This window comes from Dermochelys coriacea, chromosome 3 (assembly GCF_009764565.3).
Source record: "Dermochelys coriacea isolate rDerCor1 chromosome 3, rDerCor1.pri.v4, whole genome shotgun sequence".
Taxonomy (NCBI): domain Eukaryota; kingdom Metazoa; phylum Chordata; order Testudines; family Dermochelyidae; genus Dermochelys; species Dermochelys coriacea.
The window spans coordinates 91126810-91154126 of record NC_050070.1 but is presented as its reverse complement, the minus strand read 5'-3'; the positions used below and the strand labels follow the sequence as shown (position 1 = coordinate 91154126).

The following is a 27317-nucleotide window of genomic DNA, read 5'->3' as shown; positions in this document are numbered from 1 at the left end:
CACAAGTGAGGACCCTTGCATGAACCCTTTTGGTTTCATTAGGGCTTTTCATGATGAGCGATCCTTTTGTGTTGAGCAGTTTTCAGGATAAGGGCCTGTGGTCTTAAAGGAACACTATTCACTTGAAGTCTAGTCACTTCTTAAAAGTAGTTTCAGGTACAACACTTGTCCGTGAGTCCCCCTGAAAAAAGTTGTTTTACAATGCTATTTCTCTCTCTTGCTGGGTGAAAGATCCATATGAACAGCAGTCAAAATTGACAACATGCACATGCATAGGAAACAGTGATACCAAATATACACAGAATGCTGTCAAATGTCAAAGGAAATAAACTGAGAAAAATATTTGTCTTTAATGTTTCAGTAAAATTTAGGTGTCACTTATAACAATAGTGGGGGGGGATTTTTATTTTTATTTTTTAATTCCATATGTTTGGTGCCCATTATATGCTTAGGTGTTTTCTAGACAGACATACCCTGAATCAAGAAATTCAAAATCTAAGGACACTCAGAGGTTAGGGGAATGACAAACTTTTAAAGTTCTTTTTACTCAGTGGACAGACAAGTTATTTTTAATTTTTTTATTAACAGGCTTGTGTAAGCCTTAGGCACATTTAGGATATTTTGGAAGAGCCATTGAGGAGCTTTACCCCTGAATCCAATCTTAATTGACTGATTGTGAACGAAAATGGTATCACTACCAACAGTTTCTTTTACTGTAAGAATATGTAAAACTCTATACATAATTTTCAGCTGTTGGTAATTTTCTTTCAAGAGAAATAAGTGATCTGTGTGAGGCTGGCACTTGTGGATCAGTTTGGACATGCAATCTTTCTGTCTGATTTCAAGTCCAGGCTCTCTCTCTCCCTGTTCTCCCAATTTCCCACAGTTAGGGCTGGTCTACACTAACGCTGTAAGTCAATCTAAGTTACACTACTTCAGTTATATAACTGAAGTTGACGTATCTTAGGACTTAGTGTGGTGTCTATGGATTGACTCACATCGATATAGCTTCCACCTCTTGGGAAGGTGGAGTACAGATGTCGACAGGAGAGCATTCTCCCATCGACTTAGCGTGTCTTCACCAGACCTGCTAAAACGACACTGCTGCATCAATTGCAGCAGTGCCAGTTTAACCAATAATGTAGACATGGCCTTATCCATGCTGACTTCCGCTTCCATTTTGATGATCTGTTTGACCCCTTAACTGCGTGTTTCCTTTCCTTTGAACCTTCATTTGACCTACAGTCCTGGTTCAACTCTTCCACTCACCAAAAGGGCTGTTCGCTTGACTTGGTTTTCATTAAGCACTGCACTCTCTCTCCCCCAAATTTCCCCTCTCTGAGCATCACCCATCAGCCCTTCTCTTCACCCTCTGTCACTCAGTCTTTCCATGCTTCCTATTCATCAGCGCTGACATCTTGTTTGCTCTCCTCCATTTCTTCCACTGATATGGTTGTTGCCCATCTCTCCCATACAAGGTCCACCCTTCTGCCCCCTTCCCTGATCACCCCCAGTATCCATTTCTTCCTTTCCTGCTCTTGCACAGTGGAGCAACTTTGATGGAAATCCCATGACCAATCTGACTTTTTCCACTACTGATTTGTTCTTTTCTCCTTCAGTTTTGCCATCTTTCTTGCTAAACAGCTTAAGTTCTCAAACTTATTGAATCACATACCTGCAACCCCATCTGCCTTTCTGCCACCTTTTACTCACTCCTTAAACTCTTCCCTCCTCCTGCCTCCGCAAGATCTTGCCTATTTCATCCAAGACAAATTTTGACAAAATATGATATGACTCTCTCCCTCCCGTTAACTTGCCTTCCCTTCCTACAACTCTTGCCTCCTTCTCCCTCATCATAGAGACAGAATTTTCTTATCTGCTCTCTTTCTCTAACCTTTCTACTTGCCCCATCACATCCCATCTTATGATCTCCTCTCCCTTACTCTTCAACTTAACCTCTGCTTGCCTCTGGCTCTTTCCCCTTACAATACAAATATGCTGTAGTTTCTCCCACCCTTGAGCATGCTTCCTTTTCCAACTACTACCATGTTTCCCTTCTCCCTTTATCGCTACGCTTATTGAGCTTATAGTCTACAATCTGTCTGGGGTCTCTCTTTGTCAATTCCATCCCAGACCCTCTCCAGTCCAGCTCTGCCTCTTGCATACCACTGTATCCACTCTCAGCAAAGTCTCTAGTACTCCGTCCTCATCCTTCTTGACCTGTTAGCTGCCTCTGACACAGATGACCATGTTCTTGGCTTCTGTGGCTCTGTCCTCTTCTGGTTCTCCTCTTACCTCTCTAATTGCTCCTTCAGTATGTCCATAGGAGAATCCTCCTTATCCACTCACTTACTTTTTGTAGGGTTTGACAAGGTTCTGTCCTTGGACCCTTTCTCTTCTCCCTCTACATCTTATCTCTGGGTAATCTCATCCGCAAACACAAATTCACTACCATTTCTATGCTACTACTTAACTATGTTTGTTTCTACCCCAGACTGTCTCCTTCCGACCAAGCTAAAATCGTGGCCTGTCTCTGACATCTCCTCATGGATGTCTCCCCTTCAGCTCAAGCTCAACATGACTAAAACAGAGATACTAATCTCCACCCATCCTGCTACCTCTTCTCTTGAGCACTGTGGACTACATCAACAACCTGCCTGTCATTCAGGCCCATAACCTGGGTGTCATCTTCGAGTTGGACCTCTCTCTAAGATCTCACATCCAGGCTATATCTAAACCTTGCCAATTCTTTCTGCATAACATCTTTAAGATCTGACCTTTTGTATCAATCAACACAGTTAAAACTCTTTCCAAAGTTCTCACCCTCTCTTGTCTCAATTACTGCAAAATCCTTTTCTCTGGTCTTGACCAATACAATCTTTCCCCACTCATCCATTGCAAATATCATTTTCTTAGGCCATTGCTTTGACCGTGTTACTTTCCTCTTTGCATCCCTCCACTGGCTCCCCTTCTCTATCGCATCAAACATAAGCTGCTTGTATTCACTTTCAAAGCCCTTCACAGTCAATCCCCACCCTACCTATCATCTTTCATTAGGTATTGAGTTGTTGACATCTACCTCTGATTGGCCCATGATGCCAGCCTCCATCACCCACTTATTACGTTTTCAAACAAGCACTGTGTGCTTTCTTGCATACTGCCCCACAAGCTTGGGAAGTGCTCCCCATAAACATCCTCAAAGTTCCTTTGCCATGATGCCTACAAAAAACTTGACAGTTAGGCAGTGGTCTGTACACCAGCAGTCCTGTCACCATGACCAATATTGTCTCCTTGTTTCCTTGTATTTCCCCATCTGCCTAAATCCATCTGTTGTCTCTTGTCTTCTACTTAGATTGTAAACGCCTTGGGGCAGGGACTGTACTTTAGTTCTGTGTTTGTCAAATGCTAGCACAGTGGGGTCCCAATCTATGGCTAGGGCTCCTGTGTACTATGGCAATATAAATAACAAATAGTAGTAAAATAATATGTAGCATATTACTACCATTGGAAATTAAACTCCAAATATTTTCCAGAGCTAGGCAGGTCTTAACCCTGGCAAGGCATTACAACCAGTTCCTTTCAGAGATATCATTACATAGATATCATCACCATGTGCGTTTGGCATATATTTTAAAGGCCTTGTTTGACTATCTCTTAAATTTACCACACATTTGTAGCATACAAATAATTTGATAAGACTTAATTTGTTAATGAAGTGGTAACTAATTTTATTTTTAATTTTTTGTTTTAAATTGATGACTGTATTACATAGTGTTTTGTCTAGACATCTTTAGTATTGGTGGTGTTTAGGAGAGAGATTTTCAAAGGCACAAATAGGAATTAGGTGCCTGGCTTCTACTTTCAATAGAGTTGAGCACATAATTGCCCTTTGTGCCTTTTGAAACCTTCCTCTCTTTTATTTAAAGGAAAAGAATCCTATGATGTAAGGAAAGTTAATCCCGATGTAAGACAATTTTATGGCTCTTTTGTAAGAGTCTTTATAATAAAGGAACTATAGCTTCAATACCACAATACTTTCTAGAGGGAGTAATGCATTATGTAATGCTGCAGTTATTGCATGTTTACTTGCAGAAATAACTGTTCCTGAAATAACTTAAGTAAAAACAACCAATTTTTTTCTTTTTTTAAGGAGAAAGAGCTCGAAGCCAACAAGAAAGAAAAAGTGAAAGAAGCTCAACTTGAAGCCGAGGTGAAGTTACTGAGGAAGGAAAACGAGGCACTGCGTCGACACATAGCTGTGCTTCAGGCTGAGGTTTATGGGGCAAGACTGGCAGCCAAATACTTAGATAAAGAATTAGCTGGAAGGTTTGTACAAGTAATTTCAGGTCCACACCATGATAATTTTGCTATTTGGGGCAGATACCATCTTTTTGTTCTGTTCATCAGTGCCTAGTACAATGGGGTCCATGAGTGGGAATCATAGAGGCTATGATAATACAAATAATAAAAAATAATTGTATATGAGAGTCAGAATTATGGAAGGATTAGGATATGTTTAACCTTAGGTCCTCTGTTCCTCCTGCTATTGAAAATAAACCATACTTTCACTATGTCCATTGCTAACTATAACTAGCAGCTTGGAAGCATCTTTTAGGAATAGGCATACTTCTGCCTAAGCCTTGAGCTGACCATTTCAGGTCAGGTTACTGCCCCATGTAAGAAAAACAAATGTCTGTTCTTCAGGGAGAGATAAAAGAAACCCTTCCATCTCTCCCCATAGAATAAAAGTTTGTTTTCCTTAGCTCCATGAATGACCTAAGGTGACTATCTCAATAATAGCCTAATTCCAAAGGTATGTTTAAAGAACCAATATTTATTCCAAAATAAAAAGGAAAATTTAAATGTAAAATCACAGTTTATTTATATTGTGGTAAACGTAAAGGCTCCACTCAGGTACAGGACCCCATTTTCTTTACCTCTGTGTAAGAATATAGAAGGACACTGTCCCTAGTTCAAAGAGCTTAGAATCTAAAAAGATAAAAATCCAGTGAAAGGTGTGGGAAGGGGGTTGAACACATGAACAGTAGTGAGAGTGGTGATAGGGGCACATTGTTAGTTCCTTTTATCTTTCAAAATGTTTAGAAACTATCCCTAACTGCCCCTCTACAAAGCAATTGTTCTTTTTTTTTGCATTTTATTTTTTACCCCTTGTCTATTTTTTTATTTCCCCAGTTCTTTGATTTTAAAAGGGTATTAAATTATCCTCTGGCCAGAGTACCCCTCTGGTATGATTTCACCCACTGTCCATCCACTGAGACAGTCCTCCAAGGCTGCCTTCCGAAACAATTTGGGCCTCTTGCATTGCAGGGGGACCCCAGGCAGTTTCTTTCTCTGCCATTACTACAGCTCCAGCTGTTGCCAGACAATATTTCTTGCCCAATACCCACGGAAATGGTTGCAGGTTTCTACCCCAAATGGTTGCCTCCAGTGGGGGTTTGGGCCTCTGAGCAGGGTCCAGAGTTGGAGGGGTTGAGGGAAAGAGAGGATTTCACTAGACAGGGAAAATCTTGCAGTTACAGTTGATTTAAGCAAAACCCCTCACCTTACAAGCAATATGCACCTGCTTCAAGGAGCTGTGCTGTATACTGTGAGGTAGTACGTACAGCAATCTACAGTCCTGAAACTTTCAGTGAGTGCTGTGTGTGTACATTCTCAACACTGTTGCAGTTGTGCTGGTTCGAGCACACAGGTGCAAGTTACAACACTGCAGTTCACTAAAGCAGATAAATTGTGAGTATTGGAATACCTCAATTTTCAGTTGTGATGTATTGTATGAACTTTTTTTTTCTTCCTCATTTTGTAGGGTCCAGCAGATTCAGTTACTAGGTCGAGATATGAAGGGTCCTGCTCATGATAAACTTTGGAACCAGCTAGAAGCAGAAATACACCTGCATCGTCACAAAACTGTTATTAGAGCATGTCGGGGTCGTAATGACCTGAAACGACCAATGCAAGCACCACCAGGGCATGTAAGATAAACTCTGATATTTCTTCACCAGTCCTTCACAGCTTTCCAGGGAGAACTAATATGTATAATCCTCCCTTCTTCTAGTGATTGCTCATGTGTATTCCACAATAGGTGTGCGTACTCACCACATGCACCAGTGCCGGAAGTTTTTCCCTTAGCAGTACCTGTATGGGGGGAGCACCGCTGTGACCCCTGGAGCAGTGCCTCTATATCGTGCTATAAGGGGAGCTGTGCACTCCCTCCGTCCTCAGTTCCTTCTTGGCGCCAGTGAAGGTGCGTTTGAACTTCTTGCTCCAGCTCTGCTACAGCCTTTCCAGTTGATCTTAGTGGTACCTTTAGCTACTGTTAGTAACTCATAGAAAGTAGTTTTCAGTTGTTAGAATGGGCTCAGGGCATGTCCTGTGCCCAAGGCTTCAAGTCATGTGACTCCTGTCGCCGTTCCATGCCAAGGAGTGATCTGCATGCTGAGTGTCTCCGCTGCTTGGGCGAAACTCATGTGAGCGAACGATGCAAGATCTGCAGGTCCTTCAAGCCGCGAACTAAGAAGGAGAGGGACATCAGGCTTTGAGCTCTCCTTATGGAATCGGCGCTGGCCCCAACTCTAGCATGCCGAGCGGACTCGGCGCCCAGCACCGCGTCATTGGTGCGCAGCGAAGCCCCCTCCACCAGCTGGTACCGCTCCCCTCCAAGAAGCAGGGGAAGGGCTCCACCTCACAGTGGGGCCGAGAGAAGGACGGGGGAGAGGCTGGTCCCCTGTTGGGCAGCGCTCAGGTCCTCCTGTCCCCCCCCCCCGGCCCAAAACCTCCCACCCATGCTGAGCAGACGCTCTACAGGCCACATGAGACAGTCTGAGCTTGCCAGTACCCTGTGGGTGCTCGTCAGACCTCCCCGGCATGGCACAGCTTTCACTCCGAGGACCACTCCCTGCCTCGTTCAACACGCAGTGACCAGTCAACTCGCAGTTCGCGTCTACCACCCTCAACACCAGCCAGACTACCCGGTTTGACACCGTCCAGGCTGGAGTCTTTCCACGTCGTGCAGTAGCAGACACAGGCACCAAGACAAGTGAGTATCGGAGCAGCACTTCCAGCGGGCCCTCAACATGGACACGGCCTCTCTATCCCGCAGGAAGATTTCAAGGCGCATCGAGACCTAAATTGGGTGGTGTTCAGCCTCCAGCTGCAGGCCGAGGAGATGGAGGGCCCGTCCGACTCCCTCTTTAATGTACTGTCTTCCTGGGTGCCGGGCCACGTGGCTCTTCCCCTCCACCAAGGAGTAGCCAACATCTGTAGGATGGAGGCTGGCACAACTGATAAAGAGAGCTTTAAACTAGGAATTTGGGGGAGATGGTTGGGAGATGTCCAGGTAATCTCCACGCCAGATTTTAGCATGGAGAGGGAAGAAGATGAAGTAAGAAAGGATACAGCCGTGGGTAGGAGAATGTATATAAGGAGCGAGGGCAGTGTGGATACCAGTCTAATAGGTTATACTGGCTGTAGTATGACTGTGCCTAATAGGGTACAAAATGTGAGCGAGGCCAAACAGCAAAAATTAAGATGTTTATACACCAATGCGAGGAGCCTAGGTAAGAAAATGGAGGAACTAGAGCTACTGGTGCAGGAAGTGAAACCAGATATTATAGGGATAACAGAAACATGGTGGAATAGTAGTCATGACTGGACTACAGATATTGAAGGGTATGTGCTGTTTAGGAAAGACAGAAATAAAGGTAAAGGTGGTGGAGTAGCATTGTATATCAATGATGAGGTAGAATGTAAAGAAATAAGAAGCGATGCAATGGATAAGACAGAGACCGTCTGGGCAAAAATTACATTGGGGAAGATAACTAGTAGAGCATCTCCTACAATAGTGCTTGGGGTGTGCTATAGACCACCGGGATCTAATTTGGATATGGATAGAAGCCCTTTTTAATGTTTTTAATAAAGTAAATACTAATGGAAACTGCGTGATCATGGGAGACTTTAACTTCCCAGATATAGACTGGAGGACCAGTGCTAGTAATAATAATAGGGCTCAGATTTTCCTAGATGCGATGGCTGATGGATTCCTTCATCAAGTAGTTGCTGAACTGACTAGAGGGGATGCCATTTTAGATTTGGTTTTGGTGAGTAGTGAGGACCTCATAGAAGAAATGGTTGTAGGGGATAATCTTGGTTCAAGTGATCATGAGCTAATTCAGTTCAAACTGAACGGAAGGATTAACAAAAATAAATCTGCAACTAGGGTTTTTGATTTCAAAAGGGCTGACTTTCAGAAATTAAGGAAATTAGTTAGGGAAGTGGATTGGACTGAAGAACTTATGGATCTAAAGGTAGAGGAGGCCTGGGATTACTTTAAATCAAAACTGCAGAAGCTATCGGAAGCCTGTATCCCAAGAAAGGGGAAAAAATTCATAGGAAGGAGTTGTAGACCAAGCTGGAAGAGCAAGCATCTTAGAGAGGTGATTAAGAAGAAGCAGAAAGCATACAGGGAGTGGAAGATGGGAGGGATCAGCAAGGAAAGCTACCTTATTGAGGTCAGAACATGTAGGGATAAAGTGAGACAGGCTAAAAATCGAGTCGAGTTGGACCTTGCAAAGGGAATTAAAGCCAATAGTAAAAAGTTCTATAGCCATATAAATAAGAAGAAAACAAAGAAGGAAGAAGTGGAACCGCTAAACACTGAGGATGGAGTGGAGGTTAAGGATAATCTAGGCATGGCCCAATATCTAAACAAATACTTTGCCTCAGTCTTTAATAAGGCTAAAGAGGGTCATAGGGATAATGGTAGCATGACAAATGGGAATGAGGATATGGAGGTAAATATTACCATATCTGAGGTAGAAGCGAAACTGAAACAGCTTAATGGAACTAAATCCGGGGGCCCAGATAGTCTTCATCCAAGAATATTAAAGGAATTGGGACCTGAAATTGCAAGCCCATTAGCAAGAATTTTTAATGAATCTGTAAACTCAGGAGTTGTACCGAATGATTGGAGAATTGCTAATATAGTTCCTATTTTTAAGAAAGGGAAAAAAAGGTGATCCGGGTAACTACAGGCCAGTTAGTTTGCCATCTGTAATATGCAAGGTCCTGGAAAAAATTTTGAAGGAGAAAGTAGTTAAGGACATTGAAGTCCATGATAAATGGGATAAAATACAACATGGTTTTACAAAAGGTAGATCATGCCAAACCAACCTGATCTCCTTCTTTGAGAAAGTAACAGATTTTTTAGATAAAGAAACGCAGTGGATCTAATTTACCTAGATTTCAATAAGGCGTTAGATACCATACCACATGGGGAATTATTAGTTAAATTGGAAAAGATGGGGATCAATATGAACATAGAATCATAGAATATCAGGGTTGGAAGGGACCCCAGAAGGTCATCTAGTCCAACCCCCTGCTCAAAGCAGGACCAAGTCCCAGTTAAATCATCCTAGCCAGGGCTTTGTCAAGCCTGACCTTAAAAACCTCTAAGGAAGGAGATTCTACCACCTCCCTAGGTAACGCATTCCAGTGTTTCACCACCCTCTTAGTGAAAAAGTTTTTCCTAATATCCAATCTAAACCTCCCCCATTGCAACTTGAGGCCATTACTCCTCGTTCTGTCATCTGCTACCATTGAGAACAGTCTAGAGCCATCCTCTTTGAAACCCCCTTTCAGGTAGTTGAAAGCAGCTATCAAATCCCCCCTCATTCTTCTCTTCTGCAGACTAAACAATCCCAGCTCCCTCAGCCTCTCCTCATAAGTCATGTGCTCTAGACCCCTAATCATTTTTGTTGCCCTTCGCTGTACTCTTTCCAATTTATCCACATCCTTCTTGTAGTGTGGGGCCCAAAACTGGACACAGTACTCCAGATGAGGCCTCACCAGTGTCGAATAGAGGGGAACGATCACGTCCCTCGATCTGCTCGCTATGCCCCTACTTATACATCCCAAAATGCCATTGGCCTTCTTGGCAACAAGGGCACACTGCTGACTCATATCCAGCTTCTCGTCCACTGTCACCCCTAGGTCCTTTTCCGCAGAACTGCTGCCGAGCCATTCGGTCCCTAGTCTGTAGCGGTGCATTGGATTCTTCCATCCTAAGTGCAGGACCCTGCACTTATCCTTATTGAACCTCATTAGATTTATTTTGGCCCAATCTTCCAATTTGTCTAGGTCCTTCTGTATCCTATCCCTCCCCTCCAGCGTATCTACCACTCCTCCCAGTTTAGTATCATCCGCAAATTTGCTGAGAGTGCAATCCACACCATCCTCCAGATCATTTATGAAGATATTGAACAAAACGGGCCCCAGGACCGACCCCTGGGGCACTCCACTTGACACCGGCTGCCAACTAGACATGGAGCCATTGATCACTACCCGTTGAGCCCGACAATCTAGCCAGCTTTCTACCCACCTTATAGTGCATTCATCCAGCCCATACTTCCTTAACTTGCTGACAAGAATGCTGTGGGAGACCGTGTCAAAAGCTTTGCTAAAGTCAAGAAACAATACATCCACTGCTTTCCCTTCATCCACAGAACCAGTAATCTCATCATAAAAGGCGATTAGATTAGTCAGGCATGACCTTCCCTTGGTGAATCCATGCTGACTGTTCCTGATCACTTTCCTCTCCTCTAAGTGCTTCAGGATTGATTCTTTGAGGACCTGCTCCATGATTTTTCCAGGGACTGAGGTGAGGCTGACCGGCCTGTAGTTCCCAGGATCCTCCTTCTTCCCTTTTTTAAAGATGGGCACTACATTAGCCTTTTTCCAGTCATCCGGGACTTCCCCCGTTCGCCACGAGTTTTCAAAGATAATGGCCAAGGGCTCTGCAATCACAGCCGCCAATTCCCTCAGCACTCTCGGATGCAATTCGTCCGGCCCCATGGACTTGTGCACGTCCAGCTTTTCTAAATAGTCCCTAACCACCTCTATCTCTACAGAGGGCTGGCCATCTCTTCCCCATTTTGTGATGCCCAGCACAGCAGTCTGGGAGCTGACTTTGTTAGTGAAAACAGAGGCAAAAAAAGCATTGAGTACATTAGCTTTTTCCACATCCTCTGTCACTAGCTTGCCTCCCTCATTCAGTAAGGGGCCCACACTTTCCTTGGCTTTCTTCTTGTTGCCAACATACCTGAAGAAACCCTTCTTGTTACTCTTGACATCTCTTGCTAGCTGCAGCTCCAGGTGCGATTTGGCCCTCCTGATATCTTTCCTACATGCCCGAGCAATATTTTTATACTCTTCCCTGGTCATATGTCCAACCTTCCACTTCTTGTAAGCTTCTTTTTTATGTTTAAGATCCGCTAGGATTTCACCATTAAGCCAAGCTGGTCGCCTGCCATATTTACTATTCTTTCGACTCATCGGGATGGTTTGTCCCTGTAACCTCAACAGGGATTCCTTGAAATACAGCCAGCTCTCCTGGACTCCCTTCCCTTTCATGTTAGTCCCCCAGGGGATCCTGGCCATCTGTTCCCTGAGGGAGTCAAAGTCTGCTTTCCTGAAGTCCAGGGTCCGTATCCTGCTGCTTACCTTTCTTCCCTGCGTCAGGATCCTGAACTCAACCAACTCATGGTCACTGCCTCCCAGATTCCCATCCACTTTTGCTTCCCCCACTAATTCTACCCGGTTTGTGAGCAGCAGGTCAAGAAAAGCGCTCCCCCTAGTTGGCTCCCCTAGCACTTGCACCAGGAAATTGTCCCCTACGCTTTCCAAAAACTTCCTGGATTGTCTATGCACCGCTGTATTGCTCTCCCAGCAGATATCAGGAAAATTAAAGTCACCCATGAGAATCAGGGCATGCGATCTAGTAGCTTCCGTGAGTTGCCGGAAGAAAGCCTCATCCACCTCATCCCCCTGGTCCGGTGGTCTATAGCAGACTCCCACCATGACATCACTCTTGTTGCACACACTTCTAAACTTAATCCAGAGACACTCAGGTTTTTCCACAGTTTCGTACCGGAGCTCTGAGCAGTCATACTGCTCCCTTACATACAGTGCTACTCCCCCACCTTTTCTGCCCTGCCTGTCCTTCCTGAACAGTTTATAACCATCCATGACTGTACTCCAGTCATGTGAGTTATCCCACCAAGTCTCTGTTATTCCAATCACGTCATAATTCCTTGACATCACCAGGACCTCCAGTTCTCCCTGCTTGTTTCCAAGGCTTTGTGGAGCATCAAAAGGTGGAGAAGGAATTGATTGAAGGGGAGACTACAACGGGTCCTACTGAAAGGCGAACTGTCAGGCTGGAGGGAGGTTACCAGTGGAGTTCCTCAGGGATCAGTATTGGGACCAATCTTATTTAATCTTTTTATTACTGACCTTGGCACAAAAAGTGTGAGTGTGCTAATAAAGTTTGCAGATGATACAAAGCTGGGAGGTATTGCCAATTCAGAGAAGGATCGGGATATTATACAGGAGGATCTGGATGACCTTGTAAACTGGAGTAATAGTAATAAGATGAAATTTAATAGTGAGAAGTGTAAGGTTATACATTTAGGGATTAATAACAAGAATTTTAGTTATAAGCTGGGGATGCATCAATTAGAAGTAACGGAAGAGGAGAAGGACCTTGGAGTATTGGTTGATCATAGGATGACTATGAGCTGCCAATGTGATATGGCTGTGAAAAAAACAATGCGGTTTTGGGATGAGGTATTTCTAGTAGGGATAAGGAGGTTTTAGTACCATTATACAAGGCACTAGTGAGACCTCACCTGGAATTCTGTGTGCAGTTCTGGTCTCCCATGTTTAAAAAGGATGAATTCAAACTGTAGCAGGTACAGAGAAGGGCTTCTAGGGTGATCCGAGGAATGGAAAACTTGTCTTATGAAAGGAGACTTAAGGAGCTTGGCTTGTTTAGCCTAACTAAAAGAAGGTTGAGGGGAGATATGATTGCTCTCTATAAATATATCAGAGGGATAAATACAGGAGAGGGAGAGGAATTATTTCAGCTCAGCACCAATGCGGACACAAGAACAAATGAGTATAAACTGGCCACCAGGAAGTTTAGACTTGAAATTAGACGAAGGCTTTTAACCATCAGAGGAGTGAACTTTTGGAATAGCCTTCCAAGGGAAGCAGTGGGGGCAAAAGATCTATCTGGTTTTAAGATTCTACTCGATAAGTTTATGGAGGAGATGGTATGATGGGATAACATGATTTTGGTAAGTAATTGATCTTTAAATATTCAAGGTAAATAGGCCAAATCCCCTGAGATGGGCTATTAGATGGATGGGATCTGAGTTACCAGGAAAGAATTTTCTGTAATATCTGGCTGGTGAATCTTGCCCATATGCTCAGGGTTTAGCTGATCGCCATATTTGGGGTCAGGAAGGAATTTTCCTCCAGGGCAGATTAGAAGAGGCCCTGGAGGTTTTTCGCCTTCCTCTATAGCATGGGGCACGGGTCACTTGAGGGAGGCTTCTCTGCTCCTTGAAGTCTTTAAACCACGATTTGAGGACTTCAATAGCTCAGACATAGGTGAGGTTTTTCGTAGGAGTGGGTGGGTGAGATTCTGTAGCCTGCAGAGGAAGGTCAGACTAGATGATCAGAATGGTCCCTTCTCACCTTAGTATCTATGAATCTCCAACACCTTGTGGCAAACTCCCGCCTCCTTGGCCCCAATTTCCAAGAAGTCTGAGAGGAAGTACTTTGTACCGATCGTTTAGGGCATACTCAACGAGGGCTCAGGCCTCGTCGGCTGCCTGTGTAGCCCATGTCCCAATCCAAGACATCCGTAGGGCTGCCACTTGGTCCTCAGTTCACACGCTTACTTTGCATTATTGGATCGTCTCCCAAGCTAGGGATGACGCCAGGTTCGGCAGGGCGGTACTGCATCCTGGGAACTCGTGAGCTCCTACCCATCTCCAACAGATATAGCTTGGAATCACCCACTGTGGAATACACGTGAGCAATCACTCGAAAAAGAAAAGACAGTTACCTGTTCCGTAGCTGGTGTTCTTCGAGATGTGTTGCTCATGTCTATTCCACATTCTGCCCTCCTTCCCCTCTGTTGGAGTTGTCCAGCAAGAAGGAACCGAGGGTAGGGGGAGTATGCAGCTCCCCTTATAGCGCAATGTAGAGGCGCCACTCCAGGGGTTGCAGCGGTGCTCCCCCCGTACGGGTACTGCTAAGGGAAAAACTTCCAGCACCGATGCACGTGGTGAGCATGCACACCGACTGTGGAATAGACATGATCAACACCTCTCGAAGAACACCAGCTATGGAACAGGTAACTGTTTTTTTTTCATGCTTGTTCTGATGTAGTTTGTATTCCCTTGTATGTGGTGATATAATCCTGAATCATTATGGTGTTACATGTATTACAGTGGATAAAAGTGTGGTTCTATCTTGAATAGTGACTCTGCTATAATGGCCTGAGTTGTGCACCTGCAGCTTCCATTGATTTCCCTGGCAGTGATGGGTGCTCAGCCCTTCTGAAAACGAGACGACTTCTGTTTAGGTGCCAATTTATGGATTTAGGAGCCTAATTTCAGGCACATAGGTTTCAAAATGTTGGGTTTAATCGTGTTGATTGTCAAAACATCTCTATTAGGGGCTGTGAAGCTATTAAAAATATTAATTGTGCAATTAATAGAATACCGTTTATTTTAATATTTTTGGTTGTTTTCTATATTTTCAAATATATTGATTTCAATTACAACAAAATACGAAGTGTACAGTGCTCACTTTATATTCTTTTCATTACAAATATTTGCACTGAAAAAATGATAAACAAAATAAATAGTATTTTTCAGTTCACCTCATACAAATACTGTACTGCAGTCTCTTTATCAAGAAAGTGAAATTTACAAATGTAGAATTATGTACAAAAAAATAACTGCATTCAAAAACGAAACACTGTAAAACTTTAGAGCCTACAAGTCCACTCAGTCCTACTTCAGCCAATCGCTCAGGCAAACAGGTTTTTGTACATTTGCAGGAGATAATGCTGTCCGATTCTTGTTAACAATGTCACCTGAAAGTGAGAACAGGCGTTCTCATGGCACTGTTGTAGCTGGCATCACAAGATATTTACATGCCAGATGCGCTAAAGATTTATATGTCCCTTCATGCTTCAACTTCCATTCAAGAGGACATGCTGATGACGGGTTCTGCTCGATAATAATCCAAAGCAGTGCGGACTGACACATGTTCATTTTCATCATCTGAGTCAGATGCCAACAGCTGAAGTACGCTGACCCCACTCTAAGTACATTGCCTTTTTAAGTAGATTAGCAAGTTGAGACAGCAGCTGCTGCCAGCAAGCTCCCTCTGTCTTGAGCCCTGTCATGTTCCCCCCTGCTCTGTGGAGATAAGGTACAGAAGTGGGGGTTGGGAGAAGGGGGGACTTTAAATGAGCATGTTCTCTAATTGATCAGTTATGAAACAGCATTAACCAGGACAACTTTAAGTGAGGAGTTACTGTAAAGTTACAGCAGTTGTGATGTGCTGAGGTTCATGGCTCTTGTCCACTTCCTTTCCCCGAGAGGTCCAGAGTACCACTGAGGATCTCCCTTTCAGTGGTGACAAACTATTTGCCTCCACTACGAATGATGTACTCCACTCCATAAAGGACTCCAGGGCAACTCTCTGGTCTCTAGGAATTCAAACCCCTATGACCAGAAGGCGACAATATAGATATCAGCCTTACCAGCGACCACACTACCCCCCAAACACCCAGCAATTCCATAGATTTTATGAGCAACAACAGCAACTCCAGAGATCCAGATACCAACACCGCCATCCGAACTCCTCAGCAGCATCTCAACCCCCTCCAATCAATAAGCAAATATGAAGCGTGGTCAAGGGTGTAGAAGACAATATTCCCACTTCAGCGCTTACACCGCCTGCCCCTATTTTTGGTCACCACCTACGCCCATTCTCTCATCAATGGCGAAATATTACCACCGACAGATGGGCTTTAGAGGTCGTCACAGTTGGCTATTCCATCCCTTTCCTCTCCCCACTTCCCACACACCCACCCTCCCTGTCCCTCTTCAGGGACCCCTCTCACGAGCAACTGCTCCTCCAAGAAGTACATCATCTCCTTCAATTGGGGGCCGTGAAAATTGTTCCCGAACAACACAGGGAAATGTTTCTATTCCCATTACTTCTTAACAGAAAAGAAAACTGGGGGATGGTGACCGATCCTTGACCTCAGGCAACTAAGCAAATTTATCAAAAAGCAAAAGTTTAAAGTGGTTACCCTCACCACCATAATCCCAGTGCTGGAGCAGGGCAATTGGTTTTCAGCCCTCAACCTACAGGACACCTATTTTCATGTGACTATTCACTCAGCCCACAGACGTTTTCTTCATTTTACCCTCAGTTCAACACATTTTCAACACAGAATGTTGTCCTTTGGGTTATCTACCACCCTATCTAGCAGTTTTCTCCAAACTCCTAGCGGTGGTCACTGCCCACCTCAGGAAACAGGGTTATAATATTTCCTTACCTCGACGATTGTCTCCTCAAAGCCTCAACACTTGACGAAGCTCTTCGATCCACACAGCTTACCGTCGCTTGCTTCCTTTCCCTTGGCCTACAAATACACAAAAATAAGTCCACCTTATCTCCTACCCAACAACTGGAGTTCATAGGAGCGCACCTCGATTCCCAAAGGGGAATAGAGTCTCTCCCGCTCGATCGTTTCAACACCATAATACTCCTGGTTACAAAACTTCGCAACAGTCCCCAGGTCACTGCACAAGACCGCCTGCAACCATTAGGCCACATGGCCTCGTATTTTCGTGGTCAGACGGCACACCTATATATGAGGTGCTTCCAAGCTTGATTGGCCACGGTTTACAGACCGAACGTACACCATCTAAACAAGCCTCTATCCATATCCTTCAGAGTCAAAGACTCCTTCCGATGGTGGACAGTTCCCTCCAACCTCTGCTCAGGAGTCCCTTTTCTCTAGGATGCTCCATCACTCATAATGACTACCGATGCATCCCTCACAGGATGGGGAGTACACATGTGCCACCACATAGCCCAGGGGCTATGGTCTTCTACCGAAGCCTCCCCACATATAAATGTCCTAGAACTGCGAGCCATATGCAATGCCTGCCTTCACTTCCTCCCATTCATTCGGAGCCAACATGTTTGGGTAATGACAGACAACACTGCATGCATGTTCTATGTCAGCAGGCTGGGAGGGGCTCGATCTCACTCGCTTTGCACAGAAGCCATGAAACTCTGGAACTGGTGCCTCGCAAACAACATCCAGTTATCAGCCACGTATCCTCACAGGGCCCCGAATACCACCGCCGACGAATTAAGCAGACATTTTCCCTGGGATCACGAATGGGAGATAAATGACACGATCATATGCAATATATTCCACGTTCGGGACTATCCAACCCTGGACATCTTCGCGACTGTGAAGAACAAGAAATGTCCCGAATTTTGCTCCAGAGTGGGGTTGGGCAAACATTCCCTAGGAGAATGTTCCTGCTCTTATGGGGTCAACACTTAATATATACTTTCCCCCCGATACCGGTTTTCCACAGAGTTCTGACAAAGATACGAACAGATTGTGCCACAGTAATTTTGATTGCCCTGTCATGGCCCAGATAACCATGGTATCTGTTCCTCACCAGAATGTCAATTCGTCCACTGATTTCATTGCCTCTCATTCCAAACCTCCTATCACAGCAACGCAGCTGATTTCTTCACCCCATCCTATCCATACTTCATCTCAAAGATTGGTTCCTCCATGGTTCTCACAAAGAAAACTAGCATGCTCTGAACAGGTTCAAAGAGTTCTCTTACGTAGCAGAACACAATCTACTTGCACCACATTCTCCAAAGGGAAAACGATTCACACATTGGTGCTCGAACAACCAAATTCTTCCCACTTCCACGCCTCTTGTGGCCATGCTTGATTACCTATTAGACCTTAAGCAATCTGGCCTTTTTTCAGCTCCATCAAAGTCCACTTAGCTGCTATTACAACTTTTTATGACAAGATCGACGGTACTTCTGTTTGCTCATCCAATCACCAAACACTTTCTGAAAGTGCTCCAGTCCCTATACTCGGACATTAAACCTCCTACTCCTCCATGGGACTTTCACTTAGTATTAACCTGTTTAACACAACAACCTTTCGAGTCCCTAGCCACCTGCTCCCTCTTACACCTCTCTACGAAAAGAGCATTCGTAGTGGCAATCACCTCCTCCAGACAAGCAGGAGAAATAGCAGCTCTTGTGGCGGACCCACCCTACGCAATATTTTTTAAGGACAAGGTTACCCTCTGATTACACCCCAAATTTCTTCCAAAGGTACATTCGTCATTCCACATCAACGAACCTATACACCTACCAACCTTCTTTCCTAAACTGCATGCAAACTCCCTTGAATCCACAATGCATACATTGGATGTACACAGGGCTTTGACCTTTTATTTGGATAGAACCAGACCTTTAGGAACTCTTTCAGACTCTTTGTCTCCATTGCAGAACGATCCAAGGGGACACCTATTTCCACCCAGAGACTTTCCAACTGGATCTCTGCTTGCATCCATCTGTGCTATCAATTAAAGCAGTAGTTCTCAAACTAGGGGCGCTGCTTGTTCAGGGAAAGCCCCTGGTGGGCCAGGCCAGTTTGTTTACCTGCTGCGTCCACAGGTTTGGCCGATGGCAGCTCCCACTGGCCGCGGTTCGCCATTCCAGGCCAATGGGGGCTGCAGAAAGTGGCGTGGGCCGAGGGACGTGCTGGCCGCCCTTCCCGCAGTCCCCATTGGCCTGGAGCAGTGAACCACGGCCAGTGGGAGTCACGATCAGCTGCACCTGTGGACGCGGCAGGTAAACAAACTGGCCCAGCCCGCCAGGGGCTTTCCCTGAACAAGCGGCATCCCCTAGTTTGAGAACCACTGAATTAAAGGAGACAATTCCTCCAGCCTGCATCTGGACTCACTCCACTAGATCTGTGGCTACCTCCGTGGCTTTTCTACACAGAGTTTCTTTGGCTGACCTCTGTAAAGCTGCCACTCAGTCCTCCGAACACACATTTGTTAAGTATTATGCCCTTACTGATACACGATTGGGCAGAGCTGTATTATCTACCGCATTCCTACCAGATCCGAAGTCCCTGCCTCCTTGAGATACACTGCTTTTAAGTTACCTGGAGTGGCGCACCCACAAGGACCTCTCGAAGAAGAGGAGGTTACTCACCTGTGCAGTAACTGACATTCTTTGAGATGAGTGTCCCTGTGGGTGCTCCACTACCCACTCTCCTCCCCTCTACTTCGGAGTTGGGGTAGCCTCCATTGTAGAGAAGGAACTGAGGAGACCGATCTCTCTCTCTCTCTCTCTCTCACACTCACACTCACACACACACACTATTCAAGCACAATCACCACGTGAGGCAGTCTCTGCGCACGTGCAACTGGTACAAGTACTGCTGTCAAAATCTCCAAGCAAAAGTGCAGGGATGCACCAACACCTAGAGTGGAGCATCCACAGGGACACTCACCTTGAAGAACATCCGTTACTGCACAGGTGAGAAACCTCCTCTTCTCACCTTTTGGTGACAGTGTAAATAAGTGGGCAGCATTATCTCCTGTAAATGTAAACAAACTTGTTTGTCTTAGCGATTGGCTGAATGACAAGTAGGACTGAGTGGACTTGTAGGCTCTAAAGTTTAGCATTGTTTTGTTTTTGAGTGCAGTTAACGAACAAAAAATATCTACATTCGTAAGTTGCACTTTCACGATAAAGATTGCAGAATAGTACTTGTATGAGGTGAATTGAAAAATACTGTTCCTTTTGTTTATCGTTTTTACAGTGCAAATATTTGTAATAAAAAATATAAAGTGAGTAGTGTACGCTTTGTATTCTGTGTTGTAACTGAAATCAATATATTTGAAAATGTAGAAAAAACAGCCAAAATATTTAATAAATTTCAATCGGTATTCTGTTTAACAATGCGATTTAAAATTACTATTAATTGCGATAGATTTTTTTAAATTGTGATTAATTTTTTTGAGTTAATCGCGTGAGTTAACTGTGATTAATCAACAGCTCTATCTTTATAAAAAATCTGAATAACAAACTTAATTATAGTTAGGGGTGAACTCAAATTCATGGTCAAAATTTTGAAAAGTGGCTAGTGATTTTGGGTTCCCCAACTGGATACACCTTAAAGAATCCTGCTTTTTATAGAAAATGCTCATTGAAATAAAGCTTCTTAAAAGCATCTCAACTAAGTTATTGGGCCCTGTAGATTTTCTGTGCATTTTTTTTTAATATAATGTGTGATAGCAACAACAAATTTTACAAAATATAACCGAAAAAGAAATATCTTGATATATTCTGCTTCTGTGAGATTTTGAGATGGACTTTTGTTGTTGTTTCTTATATCCTGCTGGAATAAATTATCAGAAATGCTTGGGATTGTAGACTGAATGTATTAACTAGATCACCCTAATAATTAAGGGACGGTTTCATAAGTTTTTTAATTTCACCTGTTATCAAAATATAGTTTCTAATATTGAGTGGTAGACCCAACTAGCTTTCCAAATGTGACTTTTATATGGTCTGCCTCTTCTTTCTGGGGCTGAATTTTGTCTCATCCATCTTTTGCTACTGCAGGAATGCTACCTCCTGTAAGATGAGTGGTCTCTCTTGTTTCCATCATCAATTCTTCTTCACAGTTTGTCTGGCAAAGAATATTCTACGTTTTGGTTGGCTTGTACTAATGTAACTAATCTGCTGCTGTTTATATTCTCCTTCTGTATGTGAAAAAAACAGCCATAAAATATGTTTACATTTTAGTTTATATGTTTACATTTATTCTTTTTTGTGTTAAACTAGGAACCAGACTCCTTAAAGAAGAGTCAAGGCGTTGGTCCAATCAGAAAAGTTCTCCTTGTTAAAGAAGACCATGAAGGACTAGGCATTTCAATCACAGTAATAAATACTTAAACCTATTTTCCACCTTCTGTCCTCATTTACAGTTAACTTTTAGTTCATTGCTATAGTGAGGGAGAATCAGTTAGATGATACTGTAGCATGCAGTGATGCCAATTTTTGACATTTGGACAGATTGGAGTATTACAAGTTAAGTAGTAATCTACTGGAAAAAAACACTTAAATAGAACTGTTTTTATACACTTTTTTGTCTATGAATAACAAAAAGTAGTTTGTACTATCACCGTTCAGGTATTATTTAGTGTAAGAATTGCTGTTAGAAATGTACAGAAAGATTAACTTAAAATGTGAAGATGTTAAATTTAGCAGGATTATTTTTATAAAATATAAGGAACAATGAGTCTACTGCTTTTAATGCCGTCATCATCTCATGTGCATTAGGCTGCATGTATAAACTAATGCAAAACATTTTTGAGTTCTAGAATGTGCAAGATAGCTGAAAAACATCTGAAACTTCTAATTTTTTTTAAACTTCTCACTTAAGAAACATGAATTTAAAAAACCCAATAATATTGAATTTCTGGGCCTAGGCTTTATATGCAGGTTAGTTAGTGGCAAATTCTGACAACCAATTAATATAATCTTGGCAAGCAAAGAGAAAAGTGAGGGTTTATAATTGAAATGCCTCACAGAATCTTGGCATAGGCCAGCTTCTTCAAATTTCGGTTTCGACTTCATACATCCAAATAATAGTGGGCTGATTTTCAAAGGCTAACTTAGTGAGTGCAGCAGGTGCCCAGTATCTTTGAAAGTCAGGTCACTTTGATTTAGATATCTAACTTTTAATCAAGTGATCTTGAAAATTCTGGCCATAGTGCCTATATTTTATTGCATCTGCAAGTAGCTGCTGAGTGGCATAGTGTCTGATGTATAAAAACATGTTTTTACAATCTTGTTTCATTAATTTGTATATCTGATTTAAATATTTTGTTTTCTGTTAATAATCAGAATTGCCACCATTCACTTTTTGAGTATATAACTCAGATTTGTTCACTTGTCTGGGGGAGGAGAGGGGGAATTAAAGGAATCATTAAATTAATTATTTTCACTAAAGGTATACTATCTGATTTTCTATTGTAAAAACTGAAACAAATACTTAGAAGCTATCAGGACATCGCTTTCCTGCTAACAGATATTTAAATAAACCCATCTTTTTCTTTTTTGTGGTGATAGGGTGGGAAGGAGCACGGCGTTCCAATACTAATCTCTGAAATCCACCCTGGTCAACCTGCTGACCGATGTGGAGGTCTGCATGTTGGAGATGCCATTCTGGCAGTAAATGGAGTGAATCTGAGAGATGCCAAACATAAAGAAGCAGTAACTATTCTTTCCCAGCAGGTAATTTTTATTATCTATCATGTGCTTATGTCTTTTTTTTTTTTTTTTTTTTTTTTTTTTTTCTTCTTCTTACCTGTTTGGTTGCTTGGCATTTTTTAATTTTCTTTCAACCCCAGCACTTGTGTTTAGATAGTGTTTCCTGCAGCTGTTGTTCACCTTATGTTTTGATGCTCTTAGATATTGCTTTGATGCGTTAGATAGGCTGGGTCAGTACTTAGATTGGAGCTTTCCATCTAAATGTGTAAAGAAGCATTATTGATTCTTCTTCTCTCAGTCAATACTAAACTGTTGAAACCATATTTTGTCCAAAACCTGAAATATTTCTTTTATTGGAAATGTTGCCATGATGTCTCATGAAAATTGTAGGTTAGTCATCTCATGTCCCTGTTCTCTGTGGGCTGGACGACATCTCCCATGGTCTCCCTTGATGCACTTGCCTTTCCTCTCCAAATAATTAATAGATTTACTTAAATTCTTGGTAAACTCGTTCTTCACTAAGCATAAGTTTTGCAAACTTGAGGATCATACACTATATATTATTCATGCATAGCAAAAATGTTTAATCCCTACTTTAGTGCAGATTTCAGTGCAACTTGAACTATAGAGCTATGCACTTTAATGAGTAAGTGGTTAATTCATATATTTTCCCAAAGCATTTCAGATAGTCAACAAAATATACTTGTTAGTAGTCTAGTTTAACCCTATCCATATTGTGAAATAAGTAACATGATAATCTTTATTGTATTCTAGAGAGGGGAGATTGAATTTGAAGTAGTGTATGTTGCGCCAGAAGTAGACTCAGATGACGAAAATGTAGAATATGAGGATGAAAGTGGACATCGCTATCGCTTGTATCTTGATGAATTGGAGGAAGGTGGAAATTCAGGTCCTAATAGGAAAAATGCAAGTTCAGATGTCAAACCATCGGAAGGTAAAACTTCTTTTGCTTAAATGTTAAAAGTTGAAACTTCATTATACAAACCTGTTTGAGTGGAATTAAGAATTTTTAATGAATTTTGTATGCCATCATGCAGCCAACTCACTTGGCTTTGTTAGGTCCCTCTGAAATTCCTCATTCAGTCATTTCGGCTAGCCTAGATAAGTCTGTATTATCTGCAGATTTTTCCCTTCCTCTTAACCATGTTCCCATACGAAAATAGACTATTCCTACTTTTTGTTTTCTGACTCTTGGCCAGTCCTAATACATTGACAATTGGTTCTTCTTTTTCCACTGTTTTGTAGATGTGTTCAAATATTTCTTCTACATTAGAGAAGCATGATTTTCCTTTACAGAAGCAGTGCAGATTTTCCTATTATATTATGTTTATCTAGAAGTCTTTATAGTTCTATTTTTTTAGTTATTTTAATGAGTTTTTCAGTTTCTGAAGTAAAGCTCATTGGTTTGTAATTCCTCGGATCACCTCAGCACCTGTTAAAAAAAAATTATTTTTAATTTGCAGTGTTCGATAAGAAACCAAGTGTTGATGGACATGAAAATGGAGACCTAGGAAATTCAGTTCAAACTCCCTTAGAAGAGACTGCACCCAAACTAGCTGATTCTGCTGAATCCTTGTGCTAAAGAAATCGACTAGCTTGATCACTTCTTCAGGAAAGATTGATAATCAGTATAGACTGTTCCAAATTTTATATACCATAGTAGGTTGTAAAAGGACTGTTAAAAATCAAAGGAAACCTGTATTACTGTTGTCTGAAAAAAATGGCGGTTACCTCAGGGCTTCTTTGTGAGCAATTCATAATGTGTAAAACTCTGTTCCTCTGTGACACACATTAGTTAACATATTGCATGTAAAATGAATTTTCCTTGAACTGTAAGCACCAAAGCATGTGCTTTCCAGAAGATAATCTTAATGCATTCAACTTTGGATCCTACTGATGTCCTTGAAGGGTGTAGAATGAAATTGTAGCCAGCTTTAGTTTGTTCCTTTGTCACTGAGTAAAAGCAAAGAATGAACAGCACTTTGATCCAAACTAACCTTTAACTGTTAAAAAGGGGAGAAGTAATATTTACCACTGCATCCCTGAATTTTCCGTTTAAGTTTTTTGAGCTGCAGTTAAAAAAAGGGAGGGGGAGGGGGACAAAAAATGCCATGACTCGGATTTTCACACATTATAGTAAAAAGCAAATGTTTTAGTTTAAGAAAACAAAAGTGGAAAGAACAACTGTTGAGTATTGTAAATTCTGATCTCCCAATACACAATCATTTTACATGAGAGGAGATTTTCAGCATTATTTAATTTCCTTAAACAATTTATTGCCAATCAATGCTTCACTTAAAATATTCTCCAAAAGTATTTAAACAGACTACTGTTCTATTTGTTTTTTAAATGCAAAATTAGTGTAAAAATGGCTTAATGCTTGTTCAGAATTATGTCTGCCCTTGTGCATTGTATCTGAGCATCATACAGTCAGTATTCGTTACTGAATGGATACAGTTAAAACTGACATAAAGTAGTTTTATACATTGAGTTGTTCATCATGGGCTTGATCCTATGAGATGCTGAGTACTTTTGGATGGGTACTGAACATGCTTGATTCCCATTGAAATCATCTTTAAATCAAAGGGAGTTGAAGACACGCCATATCTTGCAGCAGGTGCTCAGGGTCATGAAGTATCTGTTCCTAAATGTGTTATAGTATGACAGTCCTGTTAACCTATTGCATTTTAACTGTTACTGTTTAAATGAAATACTGTTGCCTTCCAAGAGCAGTTATATCCTAAAATAGATAATTGATGTACATCTAAAGGCCCAAGGCATGTTTGGAAAATGGTGAAGTTAATGGTCGTTTTCTTGGCTAGTTTCTCATACTGTATCTATAGAAATTTTAGTGAAACACAATATGCTCCATACGCAAACTATAAAAAGTGTAATAGCTTTTATTAACCCAGGATAAAGCACGAAATGCCTGCTCTCCTGTTTAATGCTATGCAGACTGTTAAACTGTAATGTGAAAAGATGAGATTTTATATTTTGAGAGTGAAACTAATGTGAAATAACAGCTTTGCAAATGTTACTGTATTGATGTACATAAATAGAGAAAAAATCTCTAAGGCCTTTAGAGGAATATCACTTAATCTAATGTTTAATGTTCAAAACTTTTTATGTAGAACACAGTTACTTATCCCTCTTAGGAACACTATATATATGTTTATAGAGAGATCTTTAAAATGTATATACTTTATTCAAAGATTTTGCTATTTATAAAACCTTTAACCATTGCTCTTTTCATGAATTTTTGTGCATGGTTCCATTCATTCAAAAAGCTGTTTCATTTACAGACAATTTTTTTTGTGGCAAAGCATATTAAAATACTCTAATATTGCTTTTAAGCATATATTGTTAATTAAAAAATAGGGCTGAATGCATAAGAAACTTATCACCAGTTGCTTATGAAGGCATCTTTCTACGCATCTGAAGCTCCATGTATCCCATGAATTGTTCAGGTGAACAGGTAGCAGATGAATTCATTGCTGTAATGTTGCATCCAGACATTCACTGTGTTACATCTACGGTCATTCGGTGTACTCTGAGTCTGAGTGTAGCATGGAGTATTTCTCTCTGAGAAGGGAGTTCAGTTTTCATTTTTCTGGAATTCCCTCTCTCTGTTTGAAGATGTCTAGGGAACCTGCGTAGGATATTTATCTGTGGGAAAGAGAAAGTCCCTTCACCCCCTTGAAGCACCTAGAATCTTCCATTTCAAATACTTTTAGCCACGTCCAGTTTGAGGTTGGACTGCGTTGCTGAATTAGTTTTCCTTCCATCATCGCTCTGTTTGCCTGCTGCTTTGATCATCCTGTAGATGAGATCAGTGATACTGGCTGGGAAGATGACCAGCACTGACAAATTAATGCCAAAATTTCCCCCAATGTCAGTTTTTCTGACCTTTGTTTGGGAAGCTCTGAGTCGGACAGTGTTGCTAGGACTTTCTATGAAAGGATAGTGTGGTTGTACTCCAATACTTCCTGCTATAACAATGCAGATTTATTGTTGTGATAGTGAAACTATTAGAAATTCTTTTTTAAGGTGACAATAGTTTAACAAGTTGCGATATCTAAATGCAGTCTATAAATACATGTTACTCTGTTTTGCCAATAACTGGAACACTCAAACCCGCTGGTTCCCAGGGGTTGATTGAGTTAGACATAAAGAGTTTCCAAGGAAAGTAAGATTTTCATTTTTTATTTTAAAAAAAAAAAAAGTATAGAACGTTGTTTACTTGAATATATTTTATTTCAGATAATAAAACAAAGCTCTTAAGAGAATAGAGTGCAGCTTTGTGTGGATAATTCCTTGGCCATATTTTTAAAATCTTCAGTGGAATAGCTATCTCTTGGTTTTTTAAAGGTGGATGGAGTTTGAAGGGATGTGGGACCACTGCTTACTAAGAAACAAGCTTGATGGCAGTAAATTAACTTGGGTCATAAATTGTTTCATATTTCCGTGGTAGAAGTGTATTTACTACTGTGGAGAGGGTTTATATGTATCTCAAACTTACCACAGATGTGTTGATAATGGATATGGTGGGCAATATTTAGATGTTATTTATTGTATAATCTGTCCAAACACCCTTCCATCTTGGGTTGGTCTCATATCTGTGGAAGGTGTAACATTGTGCATCAATTGTATTATACCTAGTTAAGCTGAGTTTCATATTTTTTTATTAGCCTGTAAATAAAAATGGGATCTTATGCATTACAATGGTTTCTGTTCCTAATTTACAATTAACATTTCAGGTTTTCTTCATCTTGTATATAAAACGTGAATAGGCAGCAAACACCATACGTGATCTACTTCTGCTAAATTTAATGTTGTACTCTGTATTTGGATGTATCAAGCACAAAAGACATTGACAAAAATCAAACTCCTTAACGTAAATATTAAAGCTAATACAATCTTGATCAGTGAGATGTAACAGCAAATTAAAGAAAAAGAAAAAAGGAGATGGAGGTGTAGGAGATCTCTCAAAAATAATTAAATTTGGGAGCTGTTTCTTGTTGCAGTTTTTCTATATGGGGATGGGGGAACAATCTGAC

At 41.7% G+C, this 27317-nt stretch overlaps 1 protein-coding gene across 2 annotated transcripts in view; it reads left to right on the top strand.

Annotated features, from left to right (window-relative positions):
- GOPC (golgi associated PDZ and coiled-coil motif containing) overlaps positions 1-26979 on the top strand; it is a 59548-nt gene extending 32569 nt beyond the window's left edge. For both annotated transcript variants that reach the window (XM_038396608.2, XM_038396607.2), the window contains 6 exons: positions 4151-4326; positions 5825-5990; positions 20809-20904; positions 22099-22263; positions 23014-23194; positions 23724-26979. In XM_038396608.2, the coding sequence (XP_038252536.2) occupies positions 4151-4326; positions 5825-5990; positions 20809-20904; positions 22099-22263; positions 23014-23194; positions 23724-23842 (903 nt within the window). In that variant the 3' untranslated portion in view covers positions 23843-26979. The remainder of the gene's footprint in view (positions 1-4150; positions 4327-5824; positions 5991-20808; positions 20905-22098; positions 22264-23013; positions 23195-23723) is intronic.
- Positions 26980-27317: the final 338 nt, after the last annotated feature.